At 41.9% G+C, this 20,053-nt stretch overlaps 1 protein-coding gene across 6 annotated transcripts in view; it reads right to left on the bottom strand.

The window, feature by feature from the left end:
* LOC109285970 (uncharacterized) overlaps positions 1-20,053 on the bottom strand; it is a 131,115-nt gene that overhangs the window by 62,497 nt on the left and 48,565 nt on the right. For 3 of the 6 annotated variants that reach the window (XM_059723959.1, XM_059723958.1, XM_059723960.1), the window contains 2 exons: positions 10,458-10,625; positions 3,367-5,082 (listed from right to left, as the gene is read on the bottom strand). The exons of the other annotated variants lie outside the window; for them this stretch is intronic. In XM_059723959.1, the coding sequence (XP_059579942.1) occupies positions 3,601-4,551 (951 nt within the window). In that variant the 5' untranslated portion in view covers positions 4,552-5,082; positions 10,458-10,625 and the 3' untranslated portion in view covers positions 3,367-3,600. Of the gene's footprint in view, positions 1-3,366; positions 5,083-10,457; positions 10,626-20,053 lie in introns of those variants that run through there. 6 annotated transcript variants of the gene reach the window in all.

Here is a 20,053-nt window from a genome sequence, read left to right on the forward strand (position 1 = left end):
CCCTGGGGAAAAAGTAGAAACAATGGTTACAAACTCCTGGAAGACAGTTTCAAGCTGAACATTAGGAAAAACTTCTTCACAACTAGGGTGTCCAGACTGTAGAACAAGCTCCCAGTAGAGGTGGTGCAATCATCTAAACTAGAGGTCTTCAAGAGAAGACTGGAGGGCCACTTGGCTGGGATCACCTGCCCCCAGATGTCTTTCCTGCTCATACATGGATTGGACCCGATGATCCTTCAGGGTCCCTTCCAGCCCTATGATTCTATTTGGCTGAGTTTTCACGGGAGATGAAACTTAATCAGAAACCAGAGCTATTATGAGTTACTTGTCCCACTCATTTAATTCATGTTGCACTATCATCAGCCACAGCTATTAAAGAAATAAGAAACAGCTATTGATGAAATGAGACATGTGAAATCTTTCATCATTGGATTTGGAGCTGTTTTCAAGCACGCAAACAAGCTGAGGGCTTTGTTTTATAAAGTGTGAGACAACTGCAAACTTGATTGCCGATTACCGGCTTCTGGATGAATTTCCACCTGGCTGCATGTTATGTAAATAAGGCATTGACTGTGCTAATGCATATTTTAGATTACCCTGAGTTTGTCGGTGCTAAAGAAGAAACTCTGAAGAAACAGGCAAATAACCTCAGTGACCGCCAGATTCTGCACACCAAAGTCATGTTCATTGTTGAGAACTTGGATTTGCTGTCTGAAATGCAAAAAGCACTGGAGTTCTCCCTTGCCGCCGCCAACATGACATTTTCTAATACAGATGTTCACCACATACTGACAACCAGAATATTATCTGAACTGAACACAAAAGCTGCAATAGAAACATACGGCGAGAAAACGTAAATGTTTCTTGAAATCCTTCCAACCTCAGAACATGAAAGAACCAAAAAAGCTTTCAAAGACTTCAACACTGTTCTCTGCAAAAAAAAAATGTCACGCTACCTGTAACACGTAATTTGAACCCTGAAGTGTTTGGCACCAAAGATTCTTTTTGGAATGTCATCCTGGTAAGTGCAAGCATTTCCAAAGGCCGGGGGGGGGGGGGGAGGGTAGAAATCTAGTCACATAGTTAGTTATGCATGTTGAATATTATGAAGCAAAAACTTTGAGCAGAAAGGAGGTACGTGTATCTCATGTACCTTGCCCAATTGAAATTTTCAGGCATTTATACAAGTTGCACATGGTTTGTGAATTACTGTTTGATTCATTTTGAATCATTCCAAATTCTTCAGTTGTGCCTTTTCTGCTTCCACTACTAACATAGTACATAGTGCAGGGGTTGGATTAGATGATCCTTTAGTTCCCCTGCAATCCGATGATTCTATCCTTTTCTTTTTTTTGTATTTGTTTTGTTGTGTATATTGGACTATATTTGGAGATAACTTGATTCATTTGCTGCTTAAGAATGATTTATTTCAAAATATATATTTTAATATCTTCTCCAAAATGTTCTTTTGTGATTCTTAAAAAAGATCAGCAGGAAGATCTCCCAGTCTCTGTAGGAGGATGAAGAACTGTCATGCAATGGTGATAGACATGCTCTACACTATATTAAAAGATATAAGAGGTATTTAAATTGAATATTTAAAAGGATAGTGTATGCTAGAGAGATCCTTAAAATCCTTCATCCTAAAAAGAAAATCTAAATTGTTAAGTCTCCTGATACTGAGTTCCTCTTTTAAAAGAGATGTCTTCAATATATTTTCAGAAAACATAAAAGAGCTGATCTGAAACTAAGGAGGAAACTGAGAAATATTAACACTGGGTGCATCTACATGTCACTGTACGCAATGTTGCTATGGTGCTGTGCTTTAGTACTTACTTTGGAAAGTATTAAAGCATGGCACAGTATGGGTGGTTACTGCATCATGCACATGGTGCACAGGTATATTTGCCACTACGTCACACTAGTAGCACACTATACCCAGGGAGTGAGCTGCTATGGCTACGTAGCTGGCAACCACATAAAGATGCACGTGAACGTTACGTTGCCGTAGCACTCTGTATAGTTACATAGTGCATTGCTACATTGTCTAGGGCAACATGCAGATGAACCTGTTGTTACCAAATATGGGGGTAACGGTATATGGGTGGATACAGGCCAAAATTGATATCTATTCCTAAAGAGTGAGATCCTTATTCTGAAGGACTGGATCTTGGAGATACATGCTGGCTTGCTACTGGCAGTTTGAAGGAGGATCCAAGCAGAATCAAAAACTACTTGAAAAAGACCACCAACGCTCTAACCTATCTTGATTCATTATCCTCCTTCCTCTATCTTTTTCATTCATACACACTCCTTATTCCTTGGTAAGCAACTAAATTGCTAACTAAATTGAAACAATCTTTGGGGCCTGCTATACACATGCGTTTACATTGGATTAAAATAACCTGAGAGTATACCTATATAATAATAATAATAGTAATAATAATAATAATCATAATAATAATAAATAAAGTACTATTATCCTGCAATCATCAGTTCCCACAACAATTAAAGAAAATGATTTTTTTTTTAATTCACAGATTTAAAGTCCAAAAAGGACCATTACCAGGCGATCACCTTCTCTAATCTTCTGTATATCATGAGCCCTTAAGTTGTATCCAGTTATCCTGTTTGAGCCTTTATGAAGCATCAGAATGTGTTCCAAGGTGTATTGTAACAAAGCCCTAAACTCTTGTGCTTGATTTCTTGAGGGAGTCTGAAAGAGTAGTGTCTTCTCTATTAGTCATCAAAGTATCTAGATGGGCACACTCTAAATCATACTCTGCACTCAAAACAAAAGTGACAAAAAAACCCAAAAAACTGAGTAGAAAAAATCCTCCAGGAAGTAGATGACACGATAGGAAGGCCACATGCCACCTCCCCAAATGTGGGGGGCCATGTAAATTACACTGATCCTGAATCATTGTCCACTTGACATCCACTTTGCCTTTCTTTTTCTAACATTATAATTCTCCAAACAGCTACAAACAAACAGGTTTTGTTCTGTCTTTTAAAATTAGGAGTCATGAAGATATTCCCTCCACCCAGGGGAATTTCACTCCCAAGTTATTCTGGCCTGAAGCCCAGGACAAACACTTCAGTTCTGGAGTGATATATTGTGATTAATCAGGGCTAGAAATAGATTATTTATATCACTGGAGCAGTATTACTTTTCACCTTTCCAAAGAAGTCATAGCAGTTGCTTTTAGTAAGCAAAGCTCCCTAGATTATCAATTGCTAAGCTTATGAAGTAGAACAACAACAAAAAGTTTTCTAAATGGCTTAATTATAATTTGAATTTACAACACGCATCTAGACAGTCGGACTCATAGTACTTGACAAAATCTTTCTGTACAAGAAAAAATATTTTTAAAGAATTTCTTTATAAAATATATATATGACATTATAACATATATATGACATATACAGGAAAAAGTAATATGATTGGCATTCATTTAGGTTTCTTACTATGTCAACAGTTGTGTGTTCCAACCCACTACTAGTAAAACTTTTAGATTTCACCACACCATTATGTGGGTTTGTCCCAGGGACAACGGGGCTAGAAGGAGACCCCGGCCCAGAGCCAGAGGAAACGCTCGTTTATGCTTCACAGGAGGTGAGAGTGGTAGCGGCGTGCAGGCCGGGGAACCACCCGCACGGCTCGTGAGCCGCGCTTTCATACAGCTGGAGTGGAGTGACGTCAGAGAGAGGCGCCGCTCGGCGGAAATAAAATTCAGCCCCAAAGGCAGAGGGGGTGCACTGCGGGAGGACGCGAGGCCTGGAGGGAAGCCCAGGGCCGGAACCAGGCACCCGCACGGAGCCTTTGCCGTGGGCCGGATAGGCTGCAGCAGCGCCGGGAGCAGCGGAGGCTGGGAGAGCCACGGCGCCGAGGAGGAGCAGCGAAATTGACGAGGGAGCCAGTGGAGGTGCCGAGGAGGAACCCAGAGAGAGGGCCAGCTGGAACTGCCGGTGAGGTAACTGGGGAAGAGCCGGCAGGAACGCCGGTGAGGGAACCGGGATAGAGCCGGCAGGAATTCCGGTGAGGTAACCGGGGAAGAGCCAGCAGGAACCACCGATGAGGGAACTGGAGAAGAGCCGGCGGGAACCACCGGTGAGGGAACCGGGGAAGTGTCGGCAGAGATGCCAGCGAGGGCATCGGGAAAGAAACCCGCAAGGGCAAGAGGGCCCACGATGCACAGTCCTCGGGCTGGGGACGAGGAGCAGAAGGTCCGCGACCAAAGGTGGTGTTGGCTGGGGTGTAGGGGAGGTCGGAGCCCCATGAGAACCCGCCCAGGGGCGCTTTGGCACTGGAGGCCACAGAGAGGGGGACCCCCCTGCTGTGGGCCCAGCCGAGACCTCGGTCGGCGAGGTTCGGGGATCTGCTACCGGCTTCCGGGGCACCCTCTGGGGACCCTCCTGCGAGACTGGGGCAGATCCGATTAGCTGCCCGTGCAAGCGTTGCCCGAGAACGCCTTCTTGAGCAGAGACGGGCACAGTGTTCACCAGTTCACACTGGAGTTTATTACTCCCAGGAGCCATGTTTGCATGCATGCCCAGGACTGCAGCACATTAAGCCAGTGCGGAGCAGCCCCAGCTGGTAGGAGGTTCCCGGGGTCAGCCTGCCTACCCAGGGCTGCTACAACCTGACTCAACGTGCCATGGAGGGGCTGGCTGGGGCACAAGGATGCTCCAGTGCAGAGCTAGCCAGTAGCCAGCCCCTACCCTGAAGCACCCTTATGCCCTAGCCAGCCCCATCAGTGTTTTCACAGGTATTGCAGTGAAGTAAATAAGTCTGCTGTAGCATACTACTTGTGTCTGGTAGTAGAATCCTACAGGAGAGTTAATTAGTTTACTCCATCCTAATAGCACCGCACGTATAGACAGTGACATTTTATTGCGGAGCTAATTAATTGACTACACAGTAAATGTATCATGTAGACATGCCCAGTGATCATCTTTATGTATATTCTTACAAGCTGTATTTAACATTCTTCCATAAAAATCTGTATAGTAGATTTTTTCTATGATAAAAAAGTGAATCAGACACCAGAAGGGCATTGGAAATCAGTGATGACTTGATACCTGAAAATAAATCATGACATTATAAAGAAAGTAATTAATACATTTCATTATTTCTTGCAATGAGAAAAGGAGTCTGAACACTGGGAAATTCAGTATGCAATGCATCATGGACTTCAACACAGTGAGCAGGAAAGCAATTCTAATAAATAGGCAGATCGTATAAAAATGATTTGTATCAATATCTATCAGTCTGAACTCTGACAGGAGTGCACCCACTGGTTTCCCCAAAGTAGGTGATAATGAAAAAGCATCTCTTCCATCCATACAATAATTTCAGGACTGATTGCAACTAGCCATATTGGAACTGTCCATATCCTTTGCATGCATGGTAACGAATTATCACAATTCCTGTCATGTAGATCATTGCATCAACATCTGGTTTGAGACTGTCAGCTCTGCCTGCTACAAATCTATGTTATGTCAATATTACAAATGGTTAAGTAGGCAGTCGCCATTTCAGAACTCTACTCATACTATTTGAAGTTGGGTTGAACCATTTTGTCAACTACAGCTCAGATATGTTTTTGCCCAGAGGTGCTTTACTTTCAACTTAGAACGAACGTTCTTTCTTTGAACATAGGTTGTTGACTCTGTCTCTCCCTTTGATTGCTTAGGCAACATCTTTGATTTGGAAACTATCGATTGCTTCTTGGGAGGAATCTCTATTCCTTAACAGACCAAATTTAAGGCTGTAGTTGTGATCTACCTCAAAGAATCTGACCTATCTCAAAGAAGACCTCTCTAATCCAACTCTGCAAGACAGCTATTGCTTTCACTACAGGATTCTTTCAACTAAAAGGGTCCAGAGTAAAATTCTGATGTGCAAGTGGCAGAGTATTTTCTGCAGCAGGACTCACAGAGGTAGACCATGTTCAACTCTAGATGTAGTCTTTTTAACATGCTCTCTCTCAATTTTCCTAATTTCTAAAAAAAGAAGGGGAGATACTGGAGAAAATAAAATAAAATAAAATGAAAAACTAAAAATGCCCCATAGGAACAAGAGAGGGTGTGCAAATATTGCCATTTAGGACACTATGCATGCAGTTTTTGATTGTCATATGATGCTTAAATATTACAGTGACAAGTACCTTACAAGAATGATAGAAAGATTAACAAAATGTGTTGATTACGTCAAATAAATTGACATGAATTCAATAATCCAGAAAAGGTCACTGGTAATTTACTTGTGAGGGTAAAATAGTGTGACAAAAGATGGCTTATACGCATTTAGAAGTCCATGTTCAAAAGGTTAGATGAAGTGACCCAATGCTGATAAACCCCACAGAAAAAGCATTATCCAAACTCAGTGCTGTAAAAATACAAATCATGCTGACCTCAAACGAAGCACCACCCATGATTACAGGAATAAGATTTTGTTCCCAGTGAATCTATCTGACAGATGTGTCATATGGGCTTGTTTTTTCTCCCAGAATTTCAGAACACACAATATAAATTGTTTGCATAGAGTGTCATATGCAGTATGCTGAATGCATATACAAATACCAATGCATTGTATACATACAGACACATGGGTTGAAAGTTTTACTGGTACGCAGGATGCTTTGTTCTGGCTATTTGAACCTCCTTTGACTTGTTTAACTTATTAATTTGTGAGTTGTCATTTAAGGCTTCAGCATCATGAATCTTCATTGGATGTTTTAATTCCAAAGGAAGAGGAATATAAGGGTTTTTTTCAGTTAGCAAAGGTTGTTGATCTAAGCACCCTAGCTATAGTGTGAGCAAGCACCCTTCTTAGGTCATTAGTTTTTCATGCAGAGATGAGGTATTTGTAAATATTTTTTCTTGTTGAATAGAAAGGAAAGAATACAGCTGTCATAGGGGGATCTCAATTTCTTTGTGTGTTAATTAGTGATGCTATTCACTTATAGCTAAATAACTGAAACTACATTGTAAAAAATGCAGTTAATTCACACAAAGAAGACAACACAAATACAATTGGAGTAAAAATGTTTTCAGAGAGCATACTCTTTTAAAAACTGAATTTGCAGCTAAAGATGTGTAGCGAGGGAGGGAAGAAAAAGTTAATTTCCCTTCTCTATCTTTTCTGTTACAGTATTTACATATTTGGTACTCTGGTAAAGAAGTGATTTCTAGATCACCTGGCAAGAATAGATCAAAAAGCAGGACTGTAAGACAACAGATACTAAAGACCAGAGAGCAGATGAACAGAAAGAGAGACTGAAAGGAGAAATGACAGAAATTTAAGGGATAAAACAAGACAAAACAATGGCTGACTGAATTGTGATGGATAACCAGGTAGGAGAAGGAGGCAAATAATTAACTGTTAGAGAGGTAAGATGGTAACCAACTGGGAGGGTTTGGGACTTCATTACCAATTGTTCATCTGAAGGTTCTTAGGGACCAGAACCATTAAAGGAGAACCTTAACAAAAAAAAGGGAATCATCTCAAACTCCAGCAAGGATGCCTCCAGGAATTTTCTCCCAGGAGGAGAAGAGAGACAGAAGAGACACTAAAAATTGAACAAGAAATTTATAAAGATCTCTTAAAACTTCTTCAAAGTATATGCTGCATCAGTTTATGCTTTTTCTAAGAATCATTTTGAGAAAGCAAGCATCCTTAACATGTGACAACTGACACCCTTAAGGGAACTGCTAGGTTCCAGTGAAACTCTATAAAGAATGTTTGAATAAATTTAATAATTTAATATTTTTTAGGAATAGCTGACAAGACTCAGAAGCTGCAAAAAAAAGCACATTATTATACATTATTCTCAAATATATTTCAGTATAATTTCAAGGAAGGGCCTGAAAGCTTGTCCAACAGCTTTCCCACTTACACAGTTGGTCCAATAAAAGATATCACAAAATATCTTTTCCCCTAATATAATTTCAGGTTCTGCAAATGGTTTACCCATCAAGTTGAGAAACTTCCACAGACCTTAATTAATATGGTGGTTGCTCTGGACAATGCCTAAAATGCCTGCAGATGACAATTGCCATCTCCGTTATGTTGCCACTTAATGCCATGGGCTAGGGACAGACATTATACATATACTGGTTTATGTGATTGGAACCTGATTTAAGTGTGCAGCAGAATAGAAGTTCAGTGTACACAAACCAGTTTCAAAATGGCTGGAACCAGTTTAAGATAGACCTGGATGGATACAGTATCAGACTTAACTGATTTAGGTTAAACTGGTTTATCAAACTTCTGTCCCAGATCCCTCCCAACTCAAGTTACCTCGCTTTCCTTCATCATTCAGTAACTCTTTGCATGCCTACTTCTGCTCTGTGGAGCTGAGCTGACCCTGCCCCCTGAGCTGTCACATTGCTAAGGCAGCAATGTGTCCTACCTGTGTCCTCCTGCACCTGCCAGTGGTAGTGCAGGAGAAGCAGGGTGGCCAACATGCCCCCCCCCCAAGCTGTACTTGCTTGACTCTGGGGGGACCAGGGCTGAGCTGTGGGGTGGGGGCCTCTGCTTCCCACCCCCTCATACTGCCCAGTTTGGCTGACATGGGCAGGCAGGAGCAGGGCTGAGAGCTGGGCAGGTTGTCAGGGTTGGGGGAAGGGGTGAGGTAGTGCAGGCTCCCCCTAGCTGTGCTTGCTTGGGTATGTGGGGGTCCAGGGCCAGGTCTGCAGGTCAGAGGCTCTGTTTCTCCATGTCCCTCCCACTGCCCAGCTTGGCTGACATAATCAGGCAGAAGCCAGGGCTGAGAACTGCACCAGGACTGTCACCTGAGCTGTTCAGTGTTGCAGGCAAGAGATGGGGGAGTGGAAGCCACCACCCCATAGGCCTGGCTCCAGCCCCTGCCAGACCTGAATAAACACAACTGGGGGAGGGGGCTCTGCTCCCTATCATCCCCCAGTGCTGCCCAGCTTAGCTGACAACCCAAACACCTCTCAGCCCTGCCCCTACCTGCCTGTGTCAGCTGCATGCATGGGAGAAGGGTGGGGGAGTGCCAGCTCCCCCTAGTTGTTCTTGCTTGAGTCTTGGGGGAGCTGGGGTCAGCCCTGTGGGGTGGGGGCTTCTGCTCTCCCCTCCCGCAACCCCCAGCCCTGAACAGCTCGGCTGACAGCTCCTACCTGCCCATGTCAACCCATCTGAGCAGCAGTGGGAGGCAGGGAGGAGTAGAGCCCACATCCCATGAGCCTAGCTCTAGCCCACCAGGCCTAAGCACAGATTGGGGGAGCCTGGGAGATGCAGGGATAAGAGCTGTTTAGTCTATCAGGTGAGCTGGGCAGCATCAGGAGGGTGCAGAAGCAGAGCCCCCCCCCCCAACCTGTGGCCTAGCCCTGCCCCCTCCCCACCTGAGTGAGCACAGCTAGGGGGTGTCCCGCTGCCACTGACAGGGCCACTGGTGTGGTGGTAGGGCTGGAGAAAGAGGCCCCATTCAGAAGCATGTGAAAGAGCCCCTTGCCTTATGGCCTGGCCAGTGCAGGCATCTGCTTGCTGCCTCCCCTCGCTCCCCTCGCCCACTGCCCTCTGAGAGTAAATGTGCATTCTGTTCACCCCACGTTCAATCTACACAGCTTAGAGAAACCTGGGTAGGTTGAATCAGTTCCATCTTGGACTTTTTGAATATCTGTACTTAGCCATGGTGCAATGAATATGTACAAGATCATAGAATCTGGAAGAAGACTTCTTAACGGGCTTCCTGTAACAGTCAACCATGAGAGTACATGTGGCCCCACAGAGCTACTCCCATCTGAGACACTAAGCAGTATGTAGCCCTGGGGTGAATAGGGAGGGAAGATTAGAGTCACTGGGGAAGCAGAACCCTTCCCCAATAAAATCAAGCCCCAAACAATGAAACAGAAAGTAAAGACCCTCCCCCCTGAAACAAATCCCCTTAAGACATCAAAAATAAAAAGAAATAAGCCTAGAAGGGAAAATAATTAGGGAGAGAGAGAATGGAAGGAAGGAGAGATGACATTTGGGAGACTGGGACTACTGGACACCTGTCTGCAAATCCATCAAAATGGGGACTCTAACAAAAGAAATACCTCATTAGAGGTTTTTAATTTTATCATTTATCTTATCAGCTTCTGAGGTCAAAAAGGGAGGACCTGTAAATCAATAATTTGAGTGGCTTTATAGATTCTGTTTAACTATAAAGAACTATGAGTGGCGGTGGGGTGGGAGGTGGGGAAGGCGTTGGTTTGTTCTTTATTAATTGTTGTTTATACCAAAATACATTACTTATGCATTGTATACCTATATCCCATATATATGGTATATATTTTATACCAAAATACATACATATGTTGTATTCCTTCTGTGTTATCACTTGCAATTATTGCTATATATGACAATGCATTGCATTTTCTACCTTAAAAAAAAATCATATAATATTATGCAATGGATAAACATATTTTGATAAAGGAAATATTACCTTGTCAATCATTTCTTTGTGATTTCTTTCCAATAAAATTATTTCCTATTTTAAATCCTGAATATTCTGTTTTACAGATTCAAGATTCTTAGTGCACTATATGAACTGTTCTTTTGATTGCTCCAGGTCTTTCTGCAGCTTTGCTAATGTTTCCACATAAAACTCAACCTTTGAACAAAAGGAGAAGAAAAAAATGAAATGATTGCTTGCAGCAAATCTCAGTGGCCATTATCTGCTTTTCTGGTAGGAAGACCATTTACCTATTTCCTAATGAGTAAAGGAAAAAGGAGCCTACAAAATAAAATACATATTAAATCATAGTTTGTAATTCCTGATATAATGTCTTAACTTATTATTACTTAGGTATACCAAATGGTGTTAAAATATTAATAAGCAATGTTACCCTCTTTCCTTTCATTTAATGAAAACATATATTTGAGAAATTCTAACTCACCCTTGGTAGCAAATAGAAACACTGATGAATAAAAGGTTGTTTTTTCTTTTATAGCACAGATACCTTAACACTGTGCATACAAATATTTTGATACTTATTCCTATTCTAGATTTTTCTAGATCTTCTCATTAATGTAGTAAACCATTTTCAATGCGTTTTTTTTTATAAAGAAACATAACACAGGTGGTGTCTTACATGTCAGTGGTGAAAAACATTTTTTTTTCTGTTATTCCCTCCTTTTGAAAAAAAGAGTAGCCAAAACAAAAAAACCAAAGGGTTGTTGTTGTTGTTACATTTTTGTCATGTTTGAGCTAAACATTAATAGGGAATTCCTGCATAATCAGGAAACAAAGAAGCAGGAGCATTTACAATATGTCTGAACACTTGAATTGTTACTGAAAAAGGGACTGAGTATTCATGGTAGTTTCATAGTAGCTAGGGTCAGGAGGGACCTGAACAGATCATCTAGCCTGACCCCCTGCCACAGGCAGGAATGAATGCTGGGTTCACAAGACCCCAGACAGGTGTTCATCCAACCTCCTCTTGAATTTGCCCAAGGTAGGGGCGAGGCCCACTTCCCTGGGAAGTTGGTTCCAGATTTTGGCCACCCTAACTGTAAAATATTGCCTTCTGATCTCTAACTCAAACCTATTCTCCATCAGCTTATGACCATTGTTCCTCGTCACCCCAGGTGGTGCTGGGGAGAAAAGGGCTCTGCCTATTTGCTGTTGATCCCCCCTGATGAGCTTGTAGGCAGCCACCAGGTCCCCCCTCAGCCTCCTCTTGCTGAGGCTAAACAGGTTCAGGTCCCTCAGTCTCTCCTCATAGGGCCTGTCTTGTTGCCCTGTCACCAAGCGGGTGGCCCTCCTCTGAACCCTCTCCAGGCTGGCCATATCCTTTTTAAAGTGCGGCGCCCAGTACTGGACGCAGTACTCCAACTGCGGCCTGACCAAAGTCGCATAGAGGGGGAGTATCACTTTTCTGGACCAGCTTGAGATGCACCTTTGGATGCATGACAAGGTATGACATGGCTGGCTGCGGTCTGGCATTGGCGGCTCATGTTCATCTTGAAGTCAATAATGATTGAAAAAGTTAAACACAAGGAAAGAAGGAAATGTTATGCTCACTAGAACTTATCTTTTGTAGTTATTGGAAAAGGGGTGTGGAATATAAACCATCAAGCTGATCATAGATTCATAGCTGTAGGGTCGGAAGGGACCTTATAGATCTTCTAGTCTGACTCCCTGCCTGGGGCAGGAGAGAAAACTGGGTTCAAATGACCCCAGCTAGGTAAACGTCAGGCCTCCTCTTAAAGACCCCCAAGGTAGGAGCCAGCACCACTTCCCTTGGAAGTTGGTTCCAGATCCTAGCCGCCCTGACTGTGAAGTAGTGCCTTCTAATGTCTAGTCTAAATCTACTCTCTAACAACTTATGGCTGTTATTCCTTGTTACTCCAGGAGGTGCTCGGGGCAACAAGGCCTCTCCCAATCCCCACTGCTCCCCCCTAGTAAATTTATAGACGGCCACCAGGTCCCCCTTCAGCCTTCTCTTGTGGAGGCTGAACAGGTTAAGATCCCATAGCCTTTCCTCATAGGGTCTGCCCTGCTGTCCCTGGATCATGTGAGTGGCCCTCCTTTGGACCCTCTCAATGCTGTCCACATCCCTCCTGAAGTGCAGCACCCAGAACTGGACGCAGTACTCCAGCTGCTGCCTGACCAGTATCGCATAGAGGGGGAGGATCACCTTCTTGGCCCTGCTTGTGATGCATCTGTGGATGCACAACAAGGTGTGGTTAGCCGTACTGACCATGTCCTTGCATTGTTGGCCCATGTTCATCTTGGAGTCAAAAATGACTCCAAGATCTCTTTCTGCCACTGTGCTTTTGAGAAAGGAGTTCCCTAGTCTATAGGTATGCTGTTGGTTCCTACTGCCTAAGTGCAGCACCCTGCACTTGTCAGTATTGAATCCCATCCTATTTTCATTTGCCCACCCCTGTAACCTGTCCAGGTCCCGCTGTAATCTGTCCTTCCCTTCTAGCGTGCCCACCTCACCCTAAATATTGGTGTCATCTGTGAATTTAAACAGGGTGCTTTTCACCCCACCGTCCAAGTTGCTAATAAAGAAATTGAACAGTGCAGGCCCAAGGACTGAGCCCTGGGGGACTCCACTGCCCACTTCCCTCCAGGTCGAATATGACCCATCCACCACCACTCTCTGGGTGCGGCCCCTCAGCCAATTTGCAATCCATCTGACTGTGTAGGCATCAATGCCACAATTACCTAGCTTTTTAATGAGAATGGGGTGGGAGACAGTGTTCAAGGCCTTCCTGAAGTCCAGAAAGACTACATCCACTGTGACACCTGCGTCCAGTGATTTTGTGACCTGATCATAGAAGGTAATCAGGTTGATCTGACAGGACCTGCCCCTAATGAAACCATGCTGGTTGCCCTTGAGCATCATCCCTGCTACTGGCCCATCACAACTGTGCTCCTGGATAATCTTCTCAAAGAGCTTCCCCAGGATTGAAGTAAGACTAATGGGCCTATAGCTGCCCGGGTCCTCCCTCTTCCCTTTTTTAAAGATGGGGATCACACTGGCCTTCTTCCAGTCATCTGGCACCTGGCCAGAGCACCATGAGTGCTTGTAAATCCATGCTAGGGTCCCCGCGATAACCCCTGCCAATTCCCTCAACACCCTGGGGTGGAAAGCATTTAGACCTGCTGATTTGAACACATCCAGCCCCTCCAGAAGTTCCCTAACTCAGTCCTCCCTGACCCTAGGCCTGGCGGAGTTTCCCCTGAGTCCATCCCGAAACTCGGTAGGGGAGTCCCAGTTCCTGCACAAGAAAATGGAGGCAAAGAAATTGTTAAAGAGGTCTGCTTTCTCCTCTGGTGCAACCACCAGATTGCCAAGTATATCCTGCAGGGGGCCCACATTACCCGGTGCCTTCTTCATACTCCCTATGTATTTAAAAAATGACTTTTTGTTATCCTTGATGATAGCCCTAGTTCCTAGATCAGATCTCCCCACTTAGATCAAGGGAGAAAGCTACAAGCTGAGTGGTGTAGCTCTGAGTTTTGTGGGAGCACAGATTTCTCCAAGTAGCTTCTAAAGTTGTAATATAACCTCTTATACCTAAGCTGAACTTGGTACAGTCTTTTCATGATAGCATTTTATGTGGTGTACCTCACAGTATTGCTCTCAAGATTTCTCCCTCAGCTGTGCTTAAGATGCACTATGGGAGATGCCTTAAGAGCAGCTTACCACTGCATTTATGGCTATAACACCTATGAATGGGAGTGGACATGTAGAGCATGTTCAAATGACATATGGTTCCCTGAGAATACTAGGAACACAGACATACCCTAAAATGGGAATGTAGACATAGAACGTATATGAGGCTGAATATTGTAAAAGATAGAAAATTGTACTGTAAAGGCAGATTTGTTACATTTTTTTTAAACCATGTACATGCACAAAATCTACAACCCTTTGGTTAGGTCAACAAATACAAGTAATACTGAAGTAGAAATAACTGCTTCACTAACATGCATTTGAAATAATGATTTTGCATGACTTCTCCATGATAGCCTTGATTAAAGAATAACAAAGACAAATGAAGGAAAAAGGACATGTAGGCATGACATTCAGATTCAGTTTTCCATGATTTTTTTTTTTGCATGCATCTCTTAATTGTTCATTATTACTTTCATATTTTTAACAATATTAGGAACGCAACAGAAGGCAAAAGTGGATTGTGCAGCTCCACTCCTTATAAAAATTGCTATCATCCTTATTTTAAAGTATTTGAACCAATGTCAAACTTGCTGGTGAAACTGAGAATCTACAGGTCTACATGTGCATTAATGCTCCATAGTTACGTGATTAAGTTAGGACCTGTAATAACAAGTACTAACTCAATAGGCAGTAACTGGCGCTACTGTGCAGAAGCACCGGCAAATGCCTTTTTAGTGAAGCTAATGCACAGTAGACTAATTCTATTGCGCAGTAGCTCAATAGCATGGTCTTTGCTGTGACATGCCAATGTGCAGTAGAATTAGTCTACTGCACATTTAGTATCTTGTGTAGATGTGCCCTGTAAATATATATTTAAAAAGCAAGGTATATGACATCTGTACTAGTTACAGATTTTTATTTATTGTCTATCATAACAAACAGAACAATGTTAATGTAGTAAATAATGTAGAAAAAAATAACATGAAACTGCAACATTTTTCTTACGTCTTAACATCTATGTATTTTATGATGGGATATATGGAAACAAACACCATTTTTCCTTTATAAAATCCAAGCTTGTGTTTGCCCTTTCAAACTTGCATACTATAATGGTCATTACCAACTACTGCTATAATATCCAAAAATATAAAAACTATAAAACACTCAGAGGAAGACAAGTTAAATTTTATGAACAGCTATATTTATTCCTTATGCAGAAATTATTACTACAATCAGCTGAAGTTTTACTTAATTTAGCATATGCACAATCAAATATGTTTTTCTTACAGTTAGTATAAGCCATGTATAAATGGGACATGAGGCCATTCACCATATTATCTAAGAATATCTCTAACTACTTTGTAATAAACATACTCAAATCTTAATGAAATGTATTACTTGTAAAACACAAAAAATGAAATGAGAGCTGTTACATTCCTTTTTATGCCTTTAAACAGGGAAAAGCTGCTTATCACTTAAAGAATGGAAGCCTTTGGGTTAAAGGAAACAAAAAGCAGGAAGACAATCTAATTGTTTTTTTTATTCTAGAAAGAATGTAATCAGCACCTTTCAATATGTAAGTTATGCATCATAGTTTTACTGGGTTGTATTTACATTAAAGTCTTTATACAGTATTTACAGAGGAATAAGTAGAAGCTAGGGAGAAGTTTGGAATCTGTGAAAGCCCACTTGGACTAATACTATGACAAAAAGTCACTGTCAATAATTTATTTAGTTAAGTAAATGATTTGAATTAATTGATATAATAATGGCTTTCAAAATGGCATAACATTATCAGTAAGCGTGACAAACAAAAAATAGTTACTTTTTTAGTGTAGTGGAAATCTGAATATTGAGAAGTGCATTTTTACGGACTTTTTGTCATATTTCCTCACATATTACATGTACCTTTTTCCCAAAAATCTGTCTTTCAAAGATGAGGTGCATATCTTTCTTTGCTAGAATTTTACTGAGGGAGTGCCTACACAAGATGTCACTGCGCATTTGTTTAGTACTTGATTATACAAATACTTGATTATACAAGTACTAAATAAATGCACAGTAACCAGAGTTACTGTGCAGTAATGCCAGCAAATGCCTTTTACGTGATGCTACTGTGCACTAGCCTAATAATACAGGCCAGTAGTGTATTAGCACTGTTAGTGTTGTGACGTGCTATTGCGCGGTTTTATTCAGCTATAGCACAGTTAGCGTCTCATGTAGATGTGCCCTGCATGGAGGCACAGAAGGATAAATACACTGCTACAACATGGCTCCTGGCTTCTCTGTTCCTCCCTGGGGTGTAGTGCAGTGCTCACCCTTTCATAGCTGCTCTCAAATTGGTACCAATTTCTGACAATTTTTATCCTATAATAAGGGTATTACCTATCCACCATACCATAGTTATGAGACAAAACTTGCCAAAAACTGTTGCCAATTAAAGAGCAGCTGTAAAAAGGTTAACACTGGTTTATGCCTCCCTCGTGCCTGGAAGGGACACAGAAGCTGGAAGCCATCTTGTAGGGAAGTACGTTAATGAAAAAGCCAGTTCTAGGCCACACTTATGGAAAAATCTTTTCCCCTACGATGTGCCTTCCAAAAACAAGCATGTGGGGCCATGTGGCACCTAAGAAAACATGGTAGTTTAATGGCCAGACTCAGGGGGGAAAAAACCCCAAAAAACAAAAACCCAAACTCCAATTATCTTAAGACTTCAGACTTATGCTTAACTGGTGGAGGACTCATCCTCTCAGTCCTAAATAATCTTTTACATTTCTAAAAATTATGCATAACCATTCCCTAAATAAAAACTGCTATATCCAACACAGAAGAATCTAAATTAGACCTAGAATTGATTAACGAAGAGGATTGATCACAGAATTAAAAGTTAATGCTTGTTTAGGTAAAAGTGCTCATGGCCAAATTATATTTCTTATGCACAAAGTCCAAACCAGCTCTATACAGAACAGAGTGTTTTAAAAGGAATAGTTTTACAAAACTGAAAAAAAATTATGAGCAAAGTCATCTGGAATAACAATTTAGAGAGAAGGATGTGAAAGGTAACTAGAAATTGCTCATGAGCAGTTTAGTAGATGCTCAAAAAAACACAGTCCCACAACAGGGGAAGAATCCTACACTATTAAAAGACAGCCTGGCTTAAAGGGAAACAAAAGCAACTATAAAAATAAATACATAAAAGACAGAAGAGAAAGGGGCAGTTGGGAGCAATGAGTATAAACTAGGAGTTAGAAATGGTAGGAAATTTGTAAGAAAAAAAAGGACACAAGGACAATTTATGGCTGGAAGAGTTAAGGACAAAAAGGAAGATCTTTGTAGACGTATCAGGAAGACAGGAATGCTAATAATGGTATTGGTCCATCACTACACAGAACGGTAGAACTACCCATAATAATGTAGAAAAAGTGGAAGTGTTCAATAAATATTTCTGTTAGTATTTCAGAAAATGCCAGAATACATATTAATATCAGGCGACAAAGAGGACATTCTTCCCTTTTCAACAGGAAGGTGTTGAAGAACTGTTACCAGATAGACGTTCCTTTAAGTTAGCAGATCCAGACAACTTGTACCTGAGAGTTTTAAAAGAGCTGGCCAAAGAGTTCTCTACATCACTAAGGCTGATTTTTTGTGTGTTGAAAAGTTGGAGAAGTTCCAGAATATTGGAAAAAAGATTACATTCTACCAATATTTAAAAAGGGTAAACGTAATGATTCAGATAATATAGGTCTGTCAGCCTCGCATTGATCCCAGTCAAAATAGTAGAACAGCTGATATAAGATTTAATTAAAGAAGAATTAAAGAAGACTAATATAATTAATGCCAATCAACACAGATTTGTGGAAAACAGTTCTTGCCAAGCTAAGTTTATGTCATTTTTTGATGAGATTTCAAGTTTGATTGATAAATGTAACAGTATTGATATAATAAATTTAGACTGCTATTCTGCATTTACCTTGTTTCCACATGACACCTTGATTAAGAAACTAAAATGGTACAAAATTAAAATGGCATACTATTAGGACTGAAAGTGTAAACTATAGATGGGGAATCATAAGTGGAGGGGGTGGGGTTGGCTGTTTTTTTGTACTGGAGCCACAGAGCCATAAGTTCCCTGCCCTATACTGTTTAATAGGTTTTACCAGTGCCCTGGAAACAGATATTAAAACATTACTGATATGTTTCATAGAAGACAGATTGGGAGCATGTTAAAGAAGATCATCAAGACAGAGCAAGCAGGGTTACATGTCAATCTGGGCCCTGGAAATATTGTCTCATGTCATATATCTAAAAACAAAGAAGGCAAGGTTGTTTGGGTAAATCTAATATCTTTTATTAGACCAACTCAAATAGTTGGAAAAAATCTTTGCAAGTTTTTAGGGTACAAATACCCTTTGTCAGGCTGAGGAAGCATCTGCAATTGGTGTGTGCTCTTCCTGGATGGAAGGAATAGTAAAGGAGCCAGAGGCTGGTCTGCATGCAAGAAAGCCAGTCAGTGAAAATGTAAATTGAGGAGTCAGTGGGTGAGAGACAGGTTGGGGGCAGAGGAGGAGAATGAATGTAGCTGGTAAATAGTGGAGAGGTACCTGGGGAGTCAACAGACCAACTGCAGATGCTTCCTCAGCCTAAAAAGGGTATTTGTACCCAAAAGCTTGCAAAGAAGAATTTTTCCAACTATTTGAGTTAGTCTAAGAAAAGATATCAGATTCACCCGGAAAACCTTGTATGCCTATGTCCTTAGAAACAAAGAATGCATGCTATGCTGAGAGGGAGGAGGACTCTATTTATGAACCAATGCCTTTGAAGAGGATCACAGAAGAGAGTCAGATAAACATGGACTGTTATTGTGATCTTCTTCTTTGGCAATCCCTCCCAGTTGAGGATGATTGTCTTCCATGAGTTGTTTTCATGGAAGGAGCCTGTGTGTGATGTCTTTTATCATGCAGAAGCTGCTGCACATCAGCTTCCACACGGCTCTCGATAGAACAGGATCTTGATCCAGTGGCAAGGGGACCAAGACAACTGGGTATCTCATTCTACTACAGCCCTCATCCACCTTTGTGGTTATTGAAATTCTAACATGTTCTTCTGCCTGCTCTGTCATTGAGGATTTGTAGACCTATGGCTGGGTGCTGGGCAGGCTTATTATGGTGGCAACCTGTACTTGCCATGTCACAGCACTGTCAAGTAATATATGTGGCTTTTCAGAAGGGAAACAATTGCAAGCTGCTTTTCTCACCACATCTGGTGGTGCTGCCGCTGCTTGGTTCATGACTGTTTATATGTCAGAGTTACACCTGCTTATTTCACAGCTAACCTTCCTTGAAGGTCATTCCACTATCTGCCACCTGTGGATGCACTGCCAGTGCAGCATTGCGTCTAGGGAGGTTGGAGGTATAAAGAGTAATATTGAGTAGGTCTAGGAAAGTCATTGCACCTGAATTTGGCAAAGTGTCTACATCTACTCTGTATTCCATAATTCACAAAAGTGAAAAGGAAGAAGAGGCAGTAGGCTTTTGAAAAGAGTTCAGAGAAGAACCACAAGAATGATTGGTGATAAGAAAGCATGTGTTACAGTTGGAGATTTGGGGAATTCAACGTTTAGTTTATCAAAGGCAATTTAAGTTGGTTTGATTACAGTTTACATAACTACATGGGAAGCAGGTACAGTGCAACCTCATAAATCTGACACTCAAAATTCCGGAATTCTCAAAAATCCGGCACTGCAGGCAGGTGGCGTCGGCCGTTCCTGGGGCTGCAGCAGGGAGCAAAGCAGAGGGAACTGTAAGTTGGGGCACGGCATGGGGGGGTGCAGCTCTTGCTGCTATGTGCACCCCGGGAGGGCTGTGGGCTGGGCTGGGGGGTGGTTGCCCCCAGATATATGCACTGT

The sequence above is a fragment of the Alligator mississippiensis genome, chromosome 3 (genome assembly GCF_030867095.1).
Source record: "Alligator mississippiensis isolate rAllMis1 chromosome 3, rAllMis1, whole genome shotgun sequence".
NCBI classification, from domain to species: domain Eukaryota; kingdom Metazoa; phylum Chordata; order Crocodylia; family Alligatoridae; genus Alligator; species Alligator mississippiensis.